Below are 24,125 nucleotides of genomic sequence, written 5' to 3'. Positions count from 1 at the left end.
AGGCATGTGAATGGCCCCCAAACCACCCTAAGGCCTGGAACCCACTAGCAGTGCTTTTTCTGAGCGCTTTGCGATTTGAAGAGCTCTTGCTTATGTAATGCTATGGGTGTGATCTCACTTGAGCTATGCGTTTTTTTAAATCCCCCCCCCCCCCCCCCCCCCCCAAAGCATTGCATTAGCAAGAGATTTATAAATTGTTAGTGCTTAGAGAAGACTTGGCTGCTAGTGGGGTCCAGGCCTTATATATGCTTAAGTTGTCTAGATTCTAGGTTGTCATTGAATAGCATGTGTACAGCAGGGGTATTTTTGGTCTGGATATAGTTAGGAAATTAGGTTTCTTTTTTTTTCTTTTGTATTTAAAAAAAAAAAAAAAAATTTTACTCACCTGGGGCTTCCAATAGCCCCCTGCAGCTGTCCGGTGCCCTCACCGTCTCCCTCCGATCCTCCTGGCCCCCTCGGCAGCCACTTCTTCGCCTTCCTGGCCACAATAGCGCCATCTATGCTACTATAGCATATATCATATACACTATAGCAGCATAGACGGTGCTAATGTGCCTGGGAACGCGAAGAATCACTCGCGTCCCCAGCCTGTCAGCTCCTGTCACCGAAACAGGAAGTGGCTGCCGGCGGGGCGAGGAGGATCGGAGGGAGACGGCGAGGGCACCGGACAGCTGCAGGGGTCTATTGGAAGCCCTAGGTGTCATTGTTTTTGTTTAAGTGTCCCTTTAAGTGCTTGGAAAGTGTTTTATTTTTTTTTTGGGGGGGGGGGGGGGGAATACAATTGGTTTACTAGTATTAAATGTAGATGTCATGGGGAACTGAAAATAAACCTTTCCTCTAGCTGGGGGCACTTGACAAGTACAGGTTTTCGTGATGGGTTCTTTTCAAATGTACAGAAACACTGGTCTAGAAATAGTAGATACTAAACATACAAAATAATAGAGGTGATTTTTTTTTTTTTTTTTTTTTTCCTCTTCACCTACCAAGTACTGTCCATTTAGACATACTGCAGTTAATCTTGTGTCCCTTCCCACAGGATCAGTTGTGGAATGCCTAAATCACTGTGGGGGGCACTCAAGTTGGGACCCCACCCAAATTGTTTGTACCACAGTCCCACATTGTTAAAACTAAAATTATTTTTTGGATTGGCTTACTTACCTGGTTCCAAACCAGCATAATTGACACTTATGCCCTGTTTACATCTACCCAAGGGCCTTTTTCCACTATCCTGCGATTCGCAAGGTACATTAAACTAATGGAAACTGCAGCAGCAATTTCCCTTAGTGCGATCCGATCGCGATGCGATTTTGGTCAAAGCGCAATCGTCGTCCTGCCGCGTTTTGTATGCGATTGAGCTGTACTATAATGGGTATAGTAGCTCAATCGCAATCGCATGGTGGAAATTGAAACGTGATTGCGATCGGAATCTCTATCACAAACGCAATCACATTTCATAGTGGAAAAGAGCCCTAAGCCTGCCTGGGTATAGGTTTAAACTTCCTCCTCCCGCGTGCCTGCCATTCCTATCCGCCGGCATCGCTGCAGCCTGTTTACAGCAGAGCTCCTCATCTGTCAGGAGACAATTTCAGTGGCTCCTGATCTCGCGATTACGGTGCGCAAATTAGTCACGTTTATAAAGGTAAAGGACGGCTCTGGTCCTTAAAGTGAACCTTCAGACTAAAATTCTACTCAGCAGCACGGAAAAGGCTTGGTGTTTCTTTAACAGTTTTACAGCATCAGAACTTAGTTTTTCTTACCCAAGTCTCATTTTTAGTTGCACAGAAGAAAACTGCCCGTGCATTTTACCCCTGATACTGTGCAAAGCATGATGGGATTTCTGATGTTTTGGTGCACTTTATTTTTTTTTATTTTTTTTCAATTTGAGAATTGAAGCCTAGTGCGCACAGCTGGGAGGAATGATCAGGACAGTTGGAACTGTCTCATGCTCCCTGTCACCTCCTTTCAACCAAAATGATGGCTGCCCCCATGAAAAAGATGGCTGCCCCCAGAGCCGGTACAAGGTCCTCCAGGACTCAAGGCTGAGACACCAAATTGCTCCCCTCCATCCCTCCCACCCCAGCCGTCACACTCTGATTGCTATTAGACTAAGAAGCACCTCAGGGCCCCCAATCCCCCCCCTATACCTTAATCTCTAGTTACCTGGCTTGTAGTCACTGCCATGTATCTTCTTTTCCTATTTCTCTCTGCTTAAAACACAATAGGGGAATGATAGCTGAGTGAGTTGTGCGCCCCCTCCTACACTGCGCCCTGAGGCTGGAGCCTCTCTTGCCTCTGCCTCGGACCGGCCCTGGATGCCCCCATGGAATCAAACATTTGCCTGTTCTTTTAAAACGGTGGGTAAGAAATTAGATTACCTATCTATTTTAATTAACATAACTAATGTAACTAAATGACAGTATGTATGTTTAGGCTGAAGTTCTCCTTTAAAGGACAACTAAAGTGAGAAGAATATAGACTGCTATATTTCCTTTTAAACAATACCAGTTGCCTGGCAGGCAGCCCTGCCAGTCTATTTGGCTGCGGTAGTATCTGAATCACACCAGAGACAAGAATACAGCTAATCTTGGCGCATCGGATAATGTCTGAAACGCCAAATCTGCTGCATGCTTGTTCAGGGGCTGTGGCTAAATGTAATAGAGCCAGAAGATCAGTAGGACAGGCAGGCAACTGGTATTGCTTAAAAGGCTATAAATATGGCAGCCTTCATATCCCTCTTGCTTCAATTGTCCTTTAAGGGACCAGAGCTATCCAGTCCCGAAGTGGATATGTTCCCCCCCCCCCCAATCAAGCACCAAGTCTAACCCTAACAAATCTGTCTTTGCAAATTTGGCCTAATTGGCTTATCATGAGGCATTGCTCTTGCAAATATGCATTTGCTTTCGCATGCCAAATTATGCAGGGTTAAAATCCAATACCGCAAAGCGGTTGCCCTGCAGGAATTAATTCATGCTACATTAGCACTATCCAGGAGCACCACGGGGATGCTTCCCAATGCCCCCATAAACTTGGTGCTTGATGCACGCACAAATGTTCTTGTGGAAAGCAATTTAAATATTACAAGGGTGCATTTGGGCTCGCCCCTAGGGGCGCCATTGCCAGATTAAGTCCAGCACAGCTTTTCCCTGAGTGGATCAAAGTGTAGGGCAGAGTCTGACACTTTGATCCCCTCCAACCACGTAGTTAAAGAGAACCCGAGGTGGGTTTGAAGAATTTTATCTGCATACAGAGGCTGGATCTGCCTATACAGCCCAGCCTTTGTTGCTATCCCAAACCCCCCTAAGGTCCCCCTGCACTCTGCAATCCCTCATAAATCACAGCCACGCTGCTGACAAACAGCTTGTCAGAGCTGGCTGTATTTATCTCTATAGTGTCAGTCTGCTGCTCTCCCCGCCTCCTGCAGAACTCCAGTCCCCGCCTGCATCCCTTCCCTCCCTGCTGATTAGAGGGAAGGGACGGGGGCAGGGACCGGAGCTATGCAGGAGGCGGGGGAGCAGCTGAGACTGACACTACAGATGTAAACACAGCCTCACAGCACAGCTGTGATTTATGAGGGATTGCAGAGTGCAGGGGGAACTTAGTGGGGTTTGGGATAGCAACAGAGGCTGGGCTGTATAGGCAGATCCAGCCTCTGTATGCAGATAACATTCTTTAAACACACCTCGGGTTCTCTTTAAGCTAGTACAGAGGGGCGGAGCTACAGTGCACAAACTGGTGCTGGTACCACTTCCTCCTCACTCTAGTACACGTGTCGAACTCCAGGCCTGGAGGGCCAGATCCATGCCAGTGTTTAGGATGGACTGAGAAAGAGAGGAATATGTGCTACCGGATGGACCACACCTTTCCTGATTCAGACCCATCAATTCATTTGATCTGTATCAAAAATGTGTGAGGATCTAGGCCCTCCTAGGACCGGTTTGACATACCTGCTCTAGTGTAATGAGGTAGACTCTCCAGATCCTCGTCATTGTAGCACTCTCCACTTCGGGAAAAAGTGCTGGTAGGATTGGTAAGGGTTAAAGGAAAATTCCACTTAAGTTATGAAATGTTCATGAATATAGATGGTTGCTACAATAATCTCTCTTCAGTTTTAGGCCATTTAAATTTCCATGTCAATCTGCAGCCAGCTAAGAATTTCCAAAACGGACAGTAAGCGCAGATTGTTTTTTCTTTTGAAATCTTGGCACCACTTCTGTGTTTGGAGTACTGTTGCCATGACACAGTCCAGAAACACCCATCTTGCTGCAGGAGTAATTAGCTGCTCAGAGAATAAGTCTTTGTTGCTCCATTCTCAACACCTGGATGACCCCGGTGACCTGATGGCAAACCCACACAGTCTGCCAGTTTGTTTTTCAGAATTACACTTTTTATATTGCTGACAGTGCGCTGAATAATTTAATGACACTCGCTGGAATGTGGGAGGAAGCTGGGAAAACACCCCATGCGAACATGGGGAGAACGTACAACCTCCTTGCAGATGGTGGTGTTGGCAATCTGGCCTTTGGACTTTTTTTTTTTTTTTTTTTTGGTACTACTGGACACATGCACTGGTGTTTAGTGATTTAGCACTATACGTGTAGTGTTACTGTGCAGTACTCCTTACCAGGGGCATTGCTAGGATCCTAATAGATTGGGGGCATTTTTGGTGGACATGCCAGCTGGAAAATGGGTGTGGCCACTCACCAGAATTTAGGTGTGGGCGGAGCCAAATTACATGAACTTAACAGCGGTCTAAGTAGGCCTGCCCAGCAAAATGTTAGATGAAGCCCCCTGTCCATTAAATAAATTAAATAAATAAATGCAGACTATCACATAGTCAGTGTCAGATAGTTACCTCCAATTAATAGATAGAATCGCACACCAATGGTAGAGCGGTGCTGGAACCCGTAGCAGTGATAATCAAACAGTCAAAACAGTCAAAAACCCCGAAACGATCGTCGGCTGAGACAGTTTGGTGTCTATTATATGTGTGCATTGGAACAATAAAAGCACATTTTTCCTTGAAGACTGTGTGCATGAATCCCTGTTTTGACTGTTAGGCAGAGTTACCTGGCTTCTGTGCTGGCTGGTCTGGCTTTCTGCTGGGCTGGTCTGCCGCCAGGTTATCTGGCAGTTCCCCCATAGCATTCCCTGACCTTTACGTGGACCCCCTCCCATGCTCCCATAACTCCCAGCATGCCTCCATAGAAGAACCACAGCTCCCTGCATGCCTCCATAAAGGCACCATGTTATAAACTGTTCTTATCACCTTGCTTCGACACCAGTAACTTCTTACAGTTACGTCTCACAGACTATTGAGATCACTTGACTCTCCACACAGCAAGCAGGAGATAGACTTCCTCAGGCTTCTTCAAGGTTTACGTTATTTATTCAAGTAACAGAAATACAGATACAGTTTATCATCTACTGGCAAAGCAGACTTCCATGTTGCGTTACAGCGGCGTGAGTATCTTCCTACTGAAGATACCCAAGTCTTCTTGTATCTACTCTATATTACATCTAGACTACCTATGTACAGCAGACATTATATCAGATTACAGAAAGGCAGAGCATACTTAGAGGTCCCAGTCAGCCTTGCGAGCTAGTGTGAAAGTAAAGAGCAGAATGCTCTCTCCATCGCTCACTCCGGGTTTAATACCGACTAGGAAAGAGTTAAATACGACATCATCTTCGCCACCCCCTAGATCAGATTATTGGTGGACCCACTCGTGGTGTCATCATACACACCTACTTGATTAATAATCAATGAGGCATTTGACCTATATGCAGGACTGTGGATGTTTAGTAAATATGGCTGATGTTTACTGTTCCTGTGGTGTACGTGTGGAGGTCAGAATAGGCCGATGGCCTTCTTTTGGGAACATGTTCTCAGTATCTGCGTGTATCCTCTGCTACACGCAGACCCTGAGATGCCTCTGCCTGCATCACAAAACCTCTATTTTAAAGGCATGCCCTGCGGACAAGCCTTTTACATAAAACTCAGGCCAAGTAACTGAGGCTTACTTAAATTATAACACACCACAGCACCCAGCACGGCACAAAGGCACCCAGTATGCCCACATAGATGCACCACAGCACACAGCTTACCCCCAATTGATTCATCTCAGCTCCCAGCATATCCACCATTGATTGAGGCACCACAGCTGACTTTGCCTGGTAGACATCCGGTGGGGGGGGGGGGGGGGGGGGTGTGAGGGCAGTACGGGGGGCTGCATCACAAGGCTGAAGGGCCTGTGGTGTATGGGCAGCTGAAAGATCTCTCACTAATCAGATTCGATCCTAGAGAAATGTGTCTCTTGGTAGAATATGCCCGTCCTCGCTACCGTTTTTAAAGCCTTATATACATTGGACTAGGCTCAGTGGAAGCTGCCAGTCAGCACAATCTGTCAACCTCCTCCCCCCCCCCCCCCCCCCCCCCCCCCACACACACACACACACACTTTAATTAGCAGGATGAAATCCAAATAAACCTATTCGGATTTCATCTGAATCCGTTTTTTTAGCGTCCCTGGATGTAGCTAAGAGGGAGCAACCCCTGTGACTGCAGGGGGGCCCAGAGGTGGTGTGGGGGAGGGGAGGGCTCAATTACTAAACTTTTACCTGATGCTCCAGATCAGGTGTTTTTGTAGCTACACAGGTTATGGCTATGAGGATCAATTTCACCTTTCAGCCCTCCTCCCATTAATTTGGCCATAACTTAATCAATGCTTATCACATCGAAATGATCCAGATCTTGTTTTCTTTAACCGCAAATGAGGCTTTTCATGGTGGATACTTGTTTTCAGTAATTCAATTTTTTTTATTTTTTGTTTTTCCATTTACAATGTATAGGAAAAGTAAATGTAAACATTCTCCAAGTCTATCCGCTGTAGTTTCAAAATAATGCTACTGTAGCTAAAACCTACACCTTTTATTTTTCCTGGCCATCACAATATGTAAATGATGTCTCTAATACAATGTATGGCGACAATATAATATTTAGAAATGAGTATTTTTTGTATTTGTTTTTTCCCTCAGTGTACTCTATCAATAATCACAAGCCCTTATTTGCTAAAATAACAGTAATATACCCTAATGACCTACATATTAAAACGCTTCTTTTTTTTTTTTTTTACAAGTGTATTTTATTTTGATAGCTAGGGGGAAGTGGGGGCTGAAAAAAGTTAGTAACTATAGGAAATTGAATTTTTTTTATTTATTTTAAATCTTGTCCACCAGACAGCGCTACATACCCTGTGTTCCCAGGAAGGGTTTGTGAATGATGATTTTTACTTTTTAATGAATGAATATGCCTTCCAGCAAAGTCCTAATTCATTCCCATGCACTTTGATTGGCTCAGGGAACACCTGGTACCATTTACCAATCCCAGCTGAGTAAGTCCCGGTGGGTGCTCGCAGCGAGAGCGTTTTGTGCATTGTGGTGGCAGAGGCGAGCGATGCATTAAAATGTCCTGTTTGCAGTTAACAGATGCACACAGGATGTTTTTAATGTGTCAACTTTGCGGGAAGTAGCAAAAAAAAAACTCAATATGGTTAAGTAGTAAGTTAGTTTAATGGGAAGATGATGATTGCGTATACATCCACTAACAAGTGGGGAGAACATACCTGACCCCACTTGATTTGAGAAGGCGCTCTCAGTGGAGGGATGTAACCCCTTTCCTGCTACATAGAGTGAACAATTTTTTTTTTATTTTTTTTTATTCGTCATTCTTGCTAAAATGACCTTTGTGCCTTCAAAAATGACATGTCCACTGCTACCTTTCCTTTTAAATTGTTTTTAGTGCATCTTCTCCTGATAGGTGCCTCTGTTTACCGATTTATCTGCTGACCTTCGATAGAGCTCACAATCTGAAGAACTTATTTTACACTTGCCTCTCAGCAGGCTTAGGCCTCGTTCACATCATGACGCACTTTATTTGGAAGTGCACATGATGTGCGACACGCAAGTACGTCAGAAGGGCATAGACAGCCCTTCTGATGTTCACCTCATAGGCGCTGCGCAGCAGTGCGATGTGCTGCCGTACTGCTGCATGCGTTCTGTCTGCAAACGCATCACTGACCCATTCACTGCAGTGAATGGGACCAGCGTCAGGGATCAGCGCAGATGGCGTGCGATTGCACGGCCAGCTGCACGTCATGTGGACGAGACCTTACTTGCTACTTCCTGTTTCTGCCTTCATTTTTTTTTCCACTCCCCCCTCAACAATGCTGTTTGTATATGAAGTCGCCAACATTGGTAGGGGATTTTTTTAGTTGTAGAAGACGCCTGATAGTCCAGGAGTCCAGAGCATGTATTAATTTATCTGCCAGATATTGGGGTGCCAGGAGCAGAGATCACTACTAATAATTTAGTTGATGAAAATTGTTAGCTTCATGTTAATTGATGTACCTTTTTTAAATTGGATCAGTAAGTCATTGGCTACTGCATTTGCATCAACTCAATACTGGTATCTGATTCATCATCCCTCCCAAGGAGTAGGGGATGGTCAATGCGATGCAAATAATTGAGTGGATGCAGAATTATGCACTTTGAGAATGGACCAATCTAATAAGGCCAAGGTAGATCAGATCCATTTTCAGCTGCATTAATTTACACAATTCTGCGTTGGCTTGGAATTATTTGGCCATGGAGACTGTACTGTAAATGCATTTTAACAGGAAGAATAAGAAAAAAAACTGAGAATTCATTATTAGTTTTCGGCCATTATAGTTTTAAAATACATGCCTCCATAATTAAAACCCACGTATTTTATTTGCCTATCTGTCCTGGTTATTACACAGTTTAAATTATGTCCCTATCACAATGTTTGGCGCCAATATTTTATTTGGAAATGTGCATTTTTTCAGTTTTGCGTCCATCCCTAATTACAAGCCCATAGTTAATAAAGTAACAGTGTTATACCCTCTTGACATAAATATTTAACCACTTCACCTCCTTGCTACGCTTATCTACTCCCCACAAAACTTTATCTAAAGTTCAGGGGAGTAGATAGGCGTACTTGTGGTAAACAGTGTGCTGTATGCCTAATAAGCTATCTGATTATGTATATAGGGTATCATTTTAACCGTGACAAGTGAGGGAATAGATTTTGTGTTGGTGGACAACTGAGGGCTAAGTCGTGTGATTTTTTTTTTTTTTTTTTTTTTTTTTTACTCGGAAAACTGAATGAAAAGCAATACAACTGTTATTTTCATGTACTCTATACCCCTAAATAAATACTTGTAAAAAAAACCAAAAGTGACAGCATTGAAAAGAGAATACATAGTTACCCTAGGGACTTAGCTTTTAGAATATGTATGCCATGAAAGTGTATTACTGTTAATGACGATAAGGGCTTTTAATTACTGATAGAGTACAATGAGAAAACAAAAACACAAACCAGAAACTAATATATTATCACCATAGATTGTACTAGGAACATTATTTAAATGTTGAGATAACCAGGACAAATTAGCAAATACAATGTGTGGGTTTTACCTATGGTAACATTGTTTATTTGAAAACTATAGTGGATGAAAATGGAGAAATAGTGTAGTTTTTCTTTTTTTTTTTTTTTCTCATTGTTCACTTTAAAATGCACAGATAATAACATAATTACTAAAAGCAAATATCACCCTCACAAAGCATAATTTGTGGCAAAAAAAACAAGATATAGATCATTTACATCTGATGAGTAGCAATAACGTTATTGGTGAATGAATAGGAGCGCTGAAATGTGAAAATTGCTCTGGTTTTTAAGCAAAAAACCCTGTGGTGCTGAAGTGGTTAAAGAGTTCAGTCCCTAAGGTAACTATTTTTTTTTTTATTGTAATTTTTTTCTTTTTATCATAAAAAAAAATTGGGAAGTGTGGGAGGTAATGAGTTAATTTATAATGTAAAAAAATAGGTATTTACATATGAAAAATCTTTTGGGGTGTAGTTTTACTATTTGACCACAAGATGGCCACAGTAATTTTTTGTTCATGTGACCTGTAAGCATAGGAAAACTTTTTTTTTTTTTTTTTTTTTATTTTTTTTTCACAATAATCGCGCTGCTTCTCATAGAAGCAGCCGATCATTGCTGGGGGGCTTAAGGTGGCCACACACCATACAATTTTTTAAATATCTGTTCAATTTAAGAATTGCAATCAATTTTTCTGACTGATTGTAACAAATTAAAAAATATGATCAATGTACCACACATATGTAAAATTTTTCCCCAATTATGATAAAAATGATTGGAAACTCTGAGAAAATTGCTAGGTTGTGTATATTAATACACTTACAATCCAACACACACCATACAATCTTTAGAGACATTGAACAGAAATATCTGGCATTCCAGATCGATTTAAATAGAAAAAAAACGGGAATTCCGATCGGATTTTTCAGTCGAATGAAAAAAAAGCTTTCGATTTTTTCGAGATACGATCGTTTTCATCGAATTGCTGTAAAATCGGATCATTTTATTGTATCGTGTGGCCACCTTTGGATCAACCAACGGGAATGGTTTTTCCCGTTCATTGATCTCTGGGCGTACCGTGTATCCATGCCCCTGGCGGGCAAGTGGTTAAACATGTTGTTTGCCTGACAAGTCGTTCATACAACCGATCCAAACGACACCTTTAGAAACTTATCTGTGCAAAAGAGCTTCTATGAACTCTCCGACTAATTTATTGAGAGCAGTGCTATTTCCTGGAGCACTTGTATATAAAAAAAAAAAAAAGTGAAAGACCACTTCAGATAAGATTTTACTGCAGGAAAGTTCAAAGGGTCATTATCTCTGCTCTGTTTCATAGTTTAGAATGCAGAATGTGGTTTGTGCAAAGATTAGAGTGATGTAATGCAGAGGCGTAATTAGAAATCACTGGGCCCCCCTGCAGAACTTTGGATGGTGACCTCCCCCTCACCTTCTGCACAGGTAAATTGAGAACCAATGTTATTCAATTGGATAGTACACACTTGCATGTGTTTTCCCTATGCAGATAGTGAAGTACTGCAGGCATTTTCTCTATCAATTACATTAGCTTCTGTGATAAAACTTGTATGTTTTCACACAGACACACGTGGTGTGTGGAAAACGCATACAGAAAACCGACAGTGTGCTCCCAGCCTACGCGTATTACACTCACTCTGTCCATCTCTGATGGAGCAGAACTGGCTCTGCAGACTCCTCCAGCATCACTACAGCACACAACACTTTGGAATGGGGCAGAGAGGCTGGGGGCTGGACACTGTACACAAGACCCTGCTGCACACTTAATAGGGACTGTCTTTGGCTGTATGATTTATCAGTGGCTGAGCAGATGCAGTCATTGGAACAATTGTGGCGGAGCAGAAAGCTTTTTCTCTCTGTGCCTTTAGCTGTCAGTCTCGCAGGACAGGGAAACTTCTCCCTTCACGGGCCCCTTGTGGCTTCTGGATCCCCCTGCGCTGCATCCCTTGCAGGGTCTATTGTTACACCCGATACAATGTTATAAGAAAAAAACTAACTGAAAATACAAATTACTTTTTCTTTTTTCTTTGCTAATAATCTATTAATTAGCTGTACTACACATACAGTGGAGGAAATAATTATTTGACCCCTCACTGATTTTGTAAGTTTGTCCAATGACAAAGAGTCTCAGAACAGTATCATTTCAATGGTAGGTTTATTTTAACAGTGGCAGATAGCACATCAAAAGGAAAATCGAAAAAATAACCTTATATAAAAGATAGCAACTGATTTGCATTTCATTGAGTTAAATAAGTTTTTGAACCCCTACCAACCATTAAGAGTTCTGGCTCCCGTAGAGTGGTTAGACACTTCTACTCAATTAGTCTCCCTCATTAAGGACACCTGTCTTAACTAGTCACCTGTATAAAAGACACCTGTCCACAGAATCAATCAATCAAGCAGACTCCAAACTCTCCAACATGGGAAAGACCAAAGAGCTGTCCAAGGATGTCAGAGACAAAATTGTAGACCTGCACAAGGCTGGAATGGGCTACAAAACCATTAGCAAGAAGCTGGGAGAGAAGGTGACAACTGTTAGTGTGATTGTTCGAAAATGGAAGGAGCACAAAATTACCATCAATCGACCTCGCTCTGGGGCTCCACGCAAGATCTCACCTCGTGGGGTGTCATTGGTTCCGAGAAAGGTGAAAAAGCATCCTAGAACTACACGGGAGGAGTTAGTGAATGACCTCAAATTAGCAGGGACCACAGTCACCAAGAAAACCCTTGGAAACACATTACATCGCAATGGATTAAAATCCTGCAGGGCTCGCAAGGTCCCCCTGCTCAAGAAGGCACATGTGCAGGCCCGTCTGAAGTTTGCCAATAAACACCTGAATGATTCTGTGAGTGACTGGGAGAAGGTGCTGTGGTCTGATGAGACCAAAATAGAGCTCTTTGGCATTAACTCAACTCGCTGTGTTTGGAGGAAGAAAAATGCTGCCTATGACCCCCAAAACACCGTCCCCACTGTCAAGCATGGGGGTGGAAACATTTTGCTTTGGGGGTGTTTTTCTGCTAAGGGCACAGGACAACTTAATCGCATTAACGGGAAAATGGACGGAGCCATCGTGAAATCCTGAACGACAACCTCCTTCCCTCTGCCAGGAAACTGAAAATGGGTCATGGATGGGTGTTCCAGCACGACAATGACCCAAAACATACAGCAAAGGCAACAAAGGAGTGGCTCAAGAAGAAGCACATTAAGGTCATGGAGTGGCCTAGTCAGTCTCCGGACCTTAATCCAATAGAAAACCTATGGAGGGAGCTCAAGCTCAGAGTTGCACAGACACAGCCTCGAAACCTTAGGGATTTAGAAATGATCTGCAAAGAGGAGTGGACCAACATTCCTCCTAAAATGTGTGCAAACTTGGTCATCAATTACAAGAAACGTTTGACCTCTGTGCTTGCAAACAAGGGTTTTTCCACTAAGTATTTTATTGTTAGAGGGTTCAAAACTTATTTGACTCAATGAAATGCAAATCAGTTGCTATCTTTTATTTAAGGTTATTTTTTCGATTTTCCTTTTGATGTTCTATCTGCCACTGTTAAAATAAACCTACCATTGAAACGATACTGTTCTGAGACTTTTCATTTCTTTGTCATTGGACAAACTTACAAAATCAGTGAGGGGTCAAATAATTATTTCCTCCACTGTACAATACAGTGGCCTCAATTCACTTAGATCATGCTGGAGATAAGGCAAGAGAAAACTTGCCACCACACAGTGAGGGTTATCTTCTCTCTTTATTCCTTAAGTTACCTCCTCTGTTTTTACCTCCTCTGTAGTTATTTTCACATGCAGTCATGGGCGTTGCAATAGGGGGTGCAGAGATAGCCACCGCATCGGGCCCTCAATTACAGTATTAGCTCTCTATTGGTCCTGTGCTCATGACTTCTATAGATGCTTTGAATAGTGGTGATCATTAACAAACTGTTCCCCATCCCCTTCTTGCACCTCTGACACTGTAGCTGCCCTTGGCAGTTTTTGGTGTGCCGTATCAATTGTTATGCATAGAGTGCTTGGGGGGTCCCATTGCAAAACTTGCATCGGGGCCCACAGCTCCTTAGCTACGCCACTGCACGCAGTTAATTAACAGCCTGTCTAATCAGCCTGTCTAATTCTGTAGTTATTTTTAAGGACTGAAATGTTAACTTAAAGAGAACCTGAACTGAAAATAAAAAGTCAAAATAACCATACACAGGTCATACTTCCCTCCTGTGTAGTCTACTCAATCTTTCTCCTCTCCTGCATCCCACTTGTCCACTGTGATCAATGGAATGGAGGAATCCGTCCTCCATCTTGAAATTGGCCATTACCCCATAATTTATTCCTGGTCAGCACACTGTTAAACTGTAATGTCACCCACTTGAGCCATAGGGAAACATGGGCATTATCTTGCACATTCAGTTATAACTGACAGCTGCTGATAACTGACAGCAACTGGTATATTTCAGTTGTGACAAAATATTGTCAGAACTGGAAGGGATCACAGTAGGAAGAAAATGGTGAGCTTCTGAAAGGAACTGACGGTGAGGTTAGTATGGAATACTCATTTGCATCTACGTCATGTGTTTTAAATAGTTTTTATCGCTTCAGGTTTCCTTTAAAAGAGTTAACTTTAGGTTTGCCTGTTTCCTGAATACTACATGCCTCATCACCATGGTGACAAATCTAGAAACGTTATTAAAGACAGGAGATAAGCTTAGTGAATTGAGGCCACTATATCATACTTTTTTTTCCGCTTCGGTGTCCCTTTAACCACTTGCCGACCGCGCACTCATAACGCGCGTTGGCAAAGTGGCAGCTGCAGGACCAGCGACGCACATCTGCGTCGCAGGCTAATTAGTCAGGAAACAGCCGCTCGCGCGAGCAGCTGCTTCCTGTCAATTCACGGCGGGGGGCTCTGTGAATAGCCTGCGGGCTGCCGATCGCAGCTCAAATGTAAACACAAGCGGAAATAATCCGCTTTGTTTACATTTTTACAACGCTGCTAACAGTATCAGCGTTGTACTAGATCAGCGATCCCCGGCCAATCAGCGGCAGGGGATCGCTGTCACATGACAGGCAGGAGCCTGTTAGAGGCTGCACAGGACAGATCCAATCCTGTGCAGCCTCCGATCTCCGGGGCAGGGAGGGAGGAGAGGGAGAGGGGGAATCCTGCGGTGGAGGGGGCTTTGAGGTGCCCCCCCGCCAGCCACACGCAGGCAGGAGCGATCAGACCCCCCCCAGCACATCATCATCCCCCTAGTGGGGAAAAAAGGGGGCGATCTGGTCGCTCTGCCTGGTATTTGATCTGTGCTGGGGGCTGTAGAGCCCACCCAGCACAGATCAGCAATATCAGCGCTGGTCCTTAAAGAGAAACTCCAACAAAGAATTGAACTTTATCCCAATCAGTAGCTGATACCCCCTTTTACATGAGAAATAGAATGATTTTCACAAACAGACCATCAGGGGGCGCTGTGTGACTGATTTTGTGCTGAAACCACTCCCACTAGAGGCTCTGAATACCGCAGTACTCCTGGCAAACTGCCACAATGTAACAATGTTCACAGACAGGAAATGGCTGTTTAGAGCTGTCTAACAGCCAGAACAGCTAGAAACAGATACATAACATGCCCACAGTAACCAGGGCCGGCGCTACCATTAAGGCAAAGGAGGCAGCTGCCCCAGGGCCCCAGAGCTTGTAGGGCCCCCCAGTGGCTACAAGAGGAAAAAAACATTTTGCAAATCGGCCTTATAGTTTTTGAGAAAATCGATTTTAAAGTTTCAAAGGAAAATAACAAAACACATTTAAAAACCTGTCGACTTTAATGGTTAATAGCAAATCCAGCTTAAATGCTAGAAACCCTAAATTTGCAGGAGATGTTAAGGATATCATTAGGAATAAGAGGAAAAACAATTTTTCAAAAAGAGCTTATAGTTTTTGAGAAAATCGGTTTTAAAGTTTAGAAGGAAAAAAGTATAGTTTTAAATGCGGTAAATGTCACTTTTAGTAGCAAACCTAACGGTAGTGTAATTTTACATGCATCAAACGAAAGCGCAGTAAATTTCCTGACGGGGTTTCCAGGGGGTCTATACGCAGCAGCAGCGCTTTGGCCAGGGATCGCTATATAGCCGCAATATGGCTGTATGAAGATCCCTGGCATTTTTTCCTATTTTCCCAATTTTTTTTTATGTTTAGAGTGTGGGAATTAAAAAAAAAAAAAAATTGTGGGGTCCCCCCTCCTGAAACTTTTTAACCCCTTGTCCCCCATGCAGGCTGGGATAGCCAGAATGTGGAGCTCTGACCGATTGGGACTTCACACCCTGACTATACCAGCTGCAAAAAAGGTCCCCTAATTCTGATTTTTGTTCCGGGGTATATGTTGGGGGGCCCCCAGGTTTATTTTGCCCTGGGGCCCCATTGTTGCTTAAACCGGCCCTGACAGGAACAATGTCACCATGTAATACATGTCAGAATGTGAATCTGGGAGAGGAAAGATTTTACAATGAGCAAACACTGACTAAATCATTTATACATAATTATGGTAAAAAATGAAGCACTTTTTTTACTACATTATTTTCACTGGAGTTCCTCTTTAAGGGGGGTAAAGGCTGAGTCCTGAAGTGGTTAAGATGCTAAAAGGTATATTTATGTACACCCATGTTACTTTTTTGATGCATGCCCCATGAATATACGTTTCTAAAGTCTGGTAAACGCATCCAATTTTGATTGTCACATGATTTACCGAGTTTACCAACTCTATGAAAGGCTTACCTACACAATCTGTGCATAGTATTCAGTCTCTTAGCCCTCATGATGCACGGACGTGGCAAAATTGGTCAGTGATTGGTCAATCAAATTGGGTTTTTTTTCCTGTACTCTATACTCATGTGAGGCACTCCTGATGGGTGCATGAGGGTATCACTGTGCCTCTGCCCAGTGTGCCTTTGCCCAGTGTGCCATCTTTCCTTGTCAATGAGGCCTCATACACAGGATCATTTTTTTATTTTTTTCCTGCAATGTGGATGCTTTTTGTTGCTCCTTTTTGCTCTTTTTCAAACTTGTAACTGTAAACTGATTTTAATCAGTGGGTTCAATCACATCGAACCCTTTTTTTGCCCGATTGTATAAGCAAAAGTTGTATGCTATTTTTTTATCCCCATTTTTCTTTTAGCCATGCTGTTTCTTGTATGATGATTTTTTTTTTTAGCAGGTGTGAATGATCTAACGCAGATAAGCGCACATGGTATACATGACATCTGAAAATGCGCACGGTAAAACACAAAATGAATGGTGTGAACGAGACGATACTTTTCTGCAGATAAGATGTGAATGTAGCCCCTGATTCTTCTAGAAGGTCTGTGGTGTTTTGGAAATCAGCTGATGGTTGTGTTAGTGAGGTGATGGGCTGGGGGTGCGGAGTGTCACTTTATGATCATGGTAACACCGGTGTACCCTTCAGAGGACATGAGTATCCCGACCTGATGTATTGTCCTGCACTGTAAACACCAGCCAAATGCCAGTATATCTGATAGCCATATATTACATGGGACTCGCAATCAAATCTTTGTCTGGCAGAGGTATCGATAGGTGTATGGTGGAGCACCTTTAGTTCCGCTACCCCTTTCCTTCCTTACATGTGAGTGTTGGGTGCAGTCACATTATGCAGAATACATACAATTCAGCCGCTGGGAGATTTGTGCGCTTGGTTAAGCCGAAAAACTGCTCTCCCTGCTCCTGCAAAAGTCCTGACGGTGTTAATTACTATTCCCCCTCCAGGTCACCATGGATAGTGGGGGAAAGGCCGAATTAGTGTTTTTATAGTAATTTGTGCTCTGTCATTTGATGGCTCCCAAATTACTCAGTGCCGCTACATGCGTAATTCCAGTTATGTTCTATGGTGGTGCCAGCTGCGCCCAAATCTTCGGCGCTCCCACTATGCAATGCATCCGTGCAAATGTATGTGCATGTTCACATTGCTGCATCACCCAGAGATGGGAATATGCCATTATAGGAAACCTCCCGGTGGCCAAACATTCCGTAGAGATCACCTGACAGGACTATAAATGTAGCAACCTGTGATGCATTTCAGAATGTAAATCAGGGAGAGGAAAGATTTTTACATTGGGCTAACACTGACTAATTTATGAATATTGAAAAAAAACTTTTATTTATTACGTTCGCACTACAGTTCCTCTTTTAAAGCATTTCCCTTTTTTTTATGTTGGCAAATATTATGCCACCTTTTATATTCTATTCTAGTACGTTCTATTGTTCTGCATGTATATTACGCTGTTTGAAATTTCTCCTGGATATTCTGTTTGTTGACATGACCTGATTGTGTAGGGAAAAGATGAGAGCTTTTTGCAATGCCCACCCCTTGTATCTATCCTCCTCAGCACTTCATAGTACATAGCCATGTCACTGACTGTCCTCATATGAGCGCATAGTCTAGTCCTTACCATAGTCCATGTCTTTAGCACAGTCTATGGCCTGTTTATGAGGGAACCAGTTTTTTAGTGTGTGTGGAGCACTGTGGGGAAACCCAAGTTGTGAACTAATTACACAAATGTCAACTAGTGATGTGTGGTATAGCCCGCTGGCAGCCACACAGGTGCTTTATATAATTCTACTGGAAAAAAACAAAGGTTTCAATGTACAACATTTGCAGCTGCGTAGCAATCCCCGCATTCAATAATCTAGTCCTACCCAGAGTCCACTTGGAAACTTTTTGGTCCCAGAGCCTTCTGTCATGCTGCCCCTACGTTTTGGAACTCCTTACCTCAACAGATCAGGACAGCTCCATCCCTGGACGTGTTTAAATCCAGACTGAAAACCCACTGTTCCGTTTGGCATTTGCAGAAATATATTTTTTGTTAATACTTTATCCTACTACCAATTACTGAATCTGAGAGAGCCTAAACGCTTTGAGTCCTATGGGAGAAAAGCGCTATAGAAATGTTATTGTATTGTATATTGCTAAGTAATGCACGTTTACTAGTTTATGCATTAAACTTGAAGCTGACATAGGGCTTTAAGGGTAAGACATGAGGGATAAGGTGCAGAGTCTTATTTTTCTTTTTTTTGGGGGGGAGGGGTCATTAAGCAGAAAACTTTTCTCCGTTACGCAGTCCATCCTAAACACTGGCATGGAGATAGCACTCAAGGACTGGAGTTCGACACCTGTGAGCTAAAGCATGTTCGCTGTTTACCCTGCTATTACATAGATATGGTAAGACTGGACAAAAAGATTGAATTAGTGGGCACCATTACATATAAATCTCTGTTCATTTTATCAGAAAATGACAACCACTAAAATAACTGCCAGCTATCTGTTCACCAACTAGTGACCAGTACAGGAAGAGTTGAGAAACGACAGATATTTATGCAAAAGAGCTTCTTGAGCCCTGCGACTTTATAAAGTTGTGGATAGCGCTCTTTTTTGGAAGCTCTTATCTCAACTGTATCTCATTGTTTCTTATTTGTTTATGGTTTTTCTGCAGGGAAAAGTTCAATGGGTCACTAGCCTGCTCTGTGAAATCCTTTAAAATGCTGAGTGTAATTCAAGTACTTAGGGATATATTTAGCCAGAAATCCTCAAGAAATCTACAACTTCAACTTTTCTGTCCTGATTGAGAAAATAATTGCTTAAATCCAGACATGGAAAGACCTCCCCCTGAACGTGACGGGAAGATCCTGTTTATTTAAAATGGTGTCCTTTGGTAAGATCTTGTATCCTATGCAAAATCTTCCAATGTTATAAAAACACAAAGATCTCCAGAGACTACAAAAGGCCCTAACTAATTTTATATGGAAAGGGGGGAGACATAGGATTGCTTTGCAAAAACTACAATTGCCCAAAACTCTGGGAGGATTGACTATCCCAAATATTAGGTTCTACAACTTGGCATGTCTTATAAGGCATGTAAAGGACTGGATTGATGAAACGAACATCTTTTCAAATATAAATATTGAAATGGAAATGGTAGAGCCCTGGACCTTAAAAGGAATTTTACATACCAGATACAGAAACCTGCCAGAAAGGATTAAACAAAATGTGGTGCTCCGTGATACTATATTAGCTTGGAGAGAGGTCAGGAAAATGCTGGGTCTACCGTTCCAAATATCAAAATACATGACACTGTGGGGCAACCCAGAGTTTCCTCCTGCAATCCAACACAAGGGGTTCCTGATGTGGGAGACATATGGCATAACTATGCTAGGACATATCTGTAATTTAAAAGAAAAAAGGATACATACCTTTGCTGAACTGAGGCAAAAAATTTGGCATCCCCCTCCTCGCATTTTTTGTACTTTGCGCAAGTGCAATCCTTCTGTTCTTCTGTGCTGAAAAATATTACCTATACTAGAAATAACCCCTTTTGACAGGCTGATAAAACCTGGGAACAGGGAAGTATCTCTATCCACGCTATACAAAGACATGAATTCATGGCACCGGGAGAAATTAGCTCATTTGAGTTTAAAAAGCTGGGAACGAACTTTACAGGATAAAGAGGCCCCAAAAAAACTTCTAGCCGGAAACGAAATCATAAGACAGTTAGTAACATATGAGGTTTGGAGGGAATCCCATTTATTATTTCTCCATAAAGCAAAATATGCATTTGATATCAGATACCGCAATCCACCACCTAACTCCAATTATGTGTCCCAATGTCCTAAATGTAAATTACCGGAAGCCAATCTTTACCACTGTATATGGGAGTGCCCAATAATAGAGCAGTATTGGAATGGGGTATGCGGGTTAATCAAAAGGATGTGCAGACGAGAGGTGAAGAGGGATCCATGGATGTTGCTATTCCATTGGTGGGAGCCAGATAAGGGGGGTAATAAAACAGTGAGCCCAACTAATTTAGTTCATATTACTCTTGCTGCAGCAAGAAAGGTCATTTTTAACCGATGGATATACCCTACCAAACCATCAATGGGAGAGTTAATAAAGGAATTAAAATTTTTATTCAATAAAGAAAAAACGTTAACATTGGCTCATAAGGAAAAAAGAACAAAAACATTATTCACCACATGGCGGCGCTTTGTGGAATTTTTCTATACCAAGGAGGAGGTGGTGATACTCATGGATCCCTTTAAGTACACCTCTTGGTACTGTAAAGAACAGTTGCTGGGAAGTTTGGGGAAACTTGAAATAACTAATACATCAAGCTAAATTATATATCCCAGTTAATGAATATAGAACACTGAATAATTATATGACCGGGAAAGTAATATCTGTCACATCCTGGAAGATATTGTATGCGCATGATTCTCAGTGAGATAAGTAGAATGTAGGTGAGTTTTGGGGGAGGGGTTAAAGATGAAAAAGGGGAAAAATGTAACAGGTGTTTCATAGCCTTGTAAAACGGTGATCATATGTGTAAATATGCATGAAAATTTGATATGATTTTGATCGTATATCATACTTACGGATGTAATGCCTGTTCAATAAAAGTTATTTAAAAAAAAAAATGCTAAGTGTATTATGGAAACTGAAATTATTAGAGAATGATACAATGTTATAAAAAATTTTATATACCTGAGAATAAAAATGACACAACCAATTCATTATATCAATAGGTTTTTGTTTTTTTTTCGCTTCAGTGTCACTTTAAAGCAAATTGTCAGCAACAAAATCAAATTCCATTCACCCACTGCTTTGAGTTTATAGTGGGGTCTACATTCAGTCTGCATTGCACGCATTCCCATATAATCATAAATGTTTCTGCTGTAATGGATCTGATCTGTCAGTCTGGCTCTATTCTGGTACATTGCCAAGAACATTCCTGCTCCTCACTGATTGGCTGAGGGCAGTTCAGTGTTACATGGGACTGAGAAGGGAAATGCTTCACTTCAACCCTTCCGCAGAAGCTGCTGAAATCTGATGTGATGCTTACAAAGCAAGCTAGATATGACCGTGCAGTTTCTGGGAAAAAGAGAAGATTAAAGGAGGAAATTACATCAGGATTGGCTTCACTCAGAAGTAGTAAAGATGGAAGATGCCTGAAACTGTTTTCTCTTTATTTACTAGATAAAATTCACTGAAATCAAAACTTGGATAGTTCGATTCATATGTTATATAATTAACCACTTAAAGAGACTCCGTAACAAAAATTGCATCCTGTTTTTTATCATCCTACAAGTTCAAAAAGCTATTCTAATGTGTTCTGGCTTACTGCAGCACTTTATACTATCACTGTCTCTGTAATAAATCAATGTATCTTTCCCCTGTCAGACTTGTCGGCCTGTGTCTGGAAGGCTGCCAAGTTTTTCAGTGTTGTGGTTCTGCTATGAACTCCCCCTTCCAGGCCCCTCTATGCACACTGCCTGTGTGTTATTTAGGTTTAGAGCAGCTTCTCTCTTCTCTCATCTTTTACAAGCTGGATAAATCCTCCTCTGAGCTGGCTGGGCTTTCACATACTGAAGAATTACAGAGAAGGGCAAAGCTGTTTGCAGGAAGAAACAAGCAGTCTGAAACTTCAGTGCATGAGAACAGGGGGAAAGAAACACACACAAATGATCTCTTGAGATTCAAAAGGAAGGCTGTATACAGCCTGCTTGTGTATGTATTTTCTATCTGTGGACACACTGTACATCAACCTACTTTCTGTTTTGGTGGCCATTTTGTTTGTTTATAAACAAACTTTTTAAAACTGTTTTTAACCACTTTTAATGCGGCGAGGAGCGGCGAAATTGTGTCAGAGGGTAATAGATGTCCCCTAACGCACTGGTATGTTTACTTTTGTGCGATTTTAACAATACAGATTCTCTTTAAGGACCAGAGCTTTCTGCAGTGATCGGTGCTGCGTGGGCTCTCCAGCCCGCAGCACCTATCAGGAGTGAGCCTTGGCGATCAGACTTCGCCCCCCCCCTTTTTTTTCCCCACTAGGGGGATGTCCTGCTGGGGGGGGTCTGATCGCCGCCGGCTGTTTGTGATCTGCGGGGGGGGGGGGGCTCTTCAAAGCCCCCCTCCGCAGCGTTTTCGGCTCTCCCTCCTTCCCCTTACCTCCCTCTCCCTCCATAGGCTGCGCAGGACGGATTTCCGTCCTGCGCATTAAAGGATAGGTTTCAGCCTATCATATGCCGGCGATCCCCGGCCAATCAGAGGCCGGGGATCGCCGATCTACGTCACGGCGCTGCTGCGCCGCAGCGCCGTGTAATGTAAACAGCGGGGATTTCTTCCCCGCTTGTTTACAGTTCGCTGGCGAGCCGCGATCGGCGGCTCTCCGGCTGTTCATGGAGACAGCCTCCGTGAACTGGCATGGAAAGGCCGCTCGATTGAGCGGCCGTTTCCATGCTATGCCACTAACGACCCGCCGACGCCTATGGGCGTTAGGCGGTCGTTAAGTGGTTTATACTTGTCATACTTGCATATTTGTATGTTTGTTTTTCCTGGGATAGTATGGCTGCCCCTGATGTTTTTAAAACTAAACTTCATTTATGTCTTTTCTAGGGTTGCAGCGATATACCATCATAATCCTACCATGCTCCTGACTCCAGAAGCATGGTATGATTACCATGCACAATCCATCCGCAGTATACCACAGCAACCCTAGTCTTTTCTCATCTAAACTTTGTCCTAATTAGTGCCCAAGTTCTCCATTCATTCTTATAACTTCTAAGGGCTCTTTCACATTAGTCAAAGCATGCAGGAGCCGTTCTCCTGCACGCATTGAATGGCCTGCGCGCATGTTGTTGGGATGCTGCGGTGCGATTCAATCAGCGGTGGTAGCTATTATTTACCCGACGGGAAAACGCCAGTTCCTGGCGGTTCAACGCTCCCGGGTGCGTTGAACCGAAACGCAGCGTCTGGTGTGAAAAGTAAAATGACAGTCTATGGACTTTAATTTTACCTTGGTTAACACAGTTTGGACTTTGCGTTAAAACGCAGGAAACGGGCTCTAGTGTGAAAGAGCCCTAAGAAGTATAATGTCCTCTGTCTGCTTACCTGGCCTCTCTTGGAGGAGGTAATGGTTAATAATGCATGCTGTTTACCATCGTTTATATTCTGTGCATTTTGACACATTGGGAAAGTGTGTGTTCCTGTTTTGTAAAGATTCTCTTCTCCTCTTTGGCAGGTAAATGATCTATGTTGGCACGTGCGATGTCTGTCCTGTAGTGTATGCCGGACCTCGCTGGGGAGACATACCAGCTGCTACATCAAAGATAAAGACATATTCTGCAAGCTCGACTATTTCAGGTACCAAAACCTTTTATCTGTGCAAAACCTATGCTTATAGGGTTTGTTTTTTTTTAATAAATGTATATGGTTCTCCTTCCAGCACAGTAGAGCTGTGTAAATAGGTTTACCTGCTCTGGTTGGGTCTTGTCTCCTCTTCCTCCTTGCAGCCACTTGCTCCATGCAGCCGCCTCTGGCTCGTGATCACAGGACCTGCACATCGGGAGGAGAGTGGTTGTCAGGGGGAAGAGGAGACTGTACGAGAGCAGGTACATATATATTTGCACAGCTCCACTGCACTCTGCATACGGGAGGAGTGGGCTTTGGGGTAGGGGGGGTCTTTTCCTTGCAGGGGTCCTCACATGATTGTGGTTTGCCGGCGGGCCTAGAGGGGGAATAACTATGCCCCTTGTTGGCTCCGTTAAGAATTATGAATGCTAATTTTAACACCTAAATG

At 42.9% G+C, this 24,125-nt stretch overlaps 1 protein-coding gene across 2 annotated transcripts in view; it reads left to right on the top strand.

The window, feature by feature from the left end:
- The window catches only part of LHX8 (LIM homeobox 8), a 95,919-nt gene that overhangs the window by 57,300 nt on the left and 14,494 nt on the right, over positions 1–24,125 (top strand). For both annotated transcript variants that reach the window (XM_068242474.1, XM_068242473.1), the window contains one exon: positions 23,568–23,689. In XM_068242474.1, the coding sequence (XP_068098575.1) occupies positions 23,568–23,689 (122 nt within the window). The remainder of the gene's footprint in view (positions 1–23,567; positions 23,690–24,125) is intronic.

Source organism: Hyperolius riggenbachi, chromosome 6 (assembly GCF_040937935.1).
Source record: "Hyperolius riggenbachi isolate aHypRig1 chromosome 6, aHypRig1.pri, whole genome shotgun sequence".
Taxonomy (NCBI): Eukaryota; Metazoa; Chordata; class Amphibia; order Anura; family Hyperoliidae; genus Hyperolius; species Hyperolius riggenbachi.
Note: the sequence above shows the minus strand (reverse complement) of the source record. Positions and strands in the feature narration are given on the sequence as shown.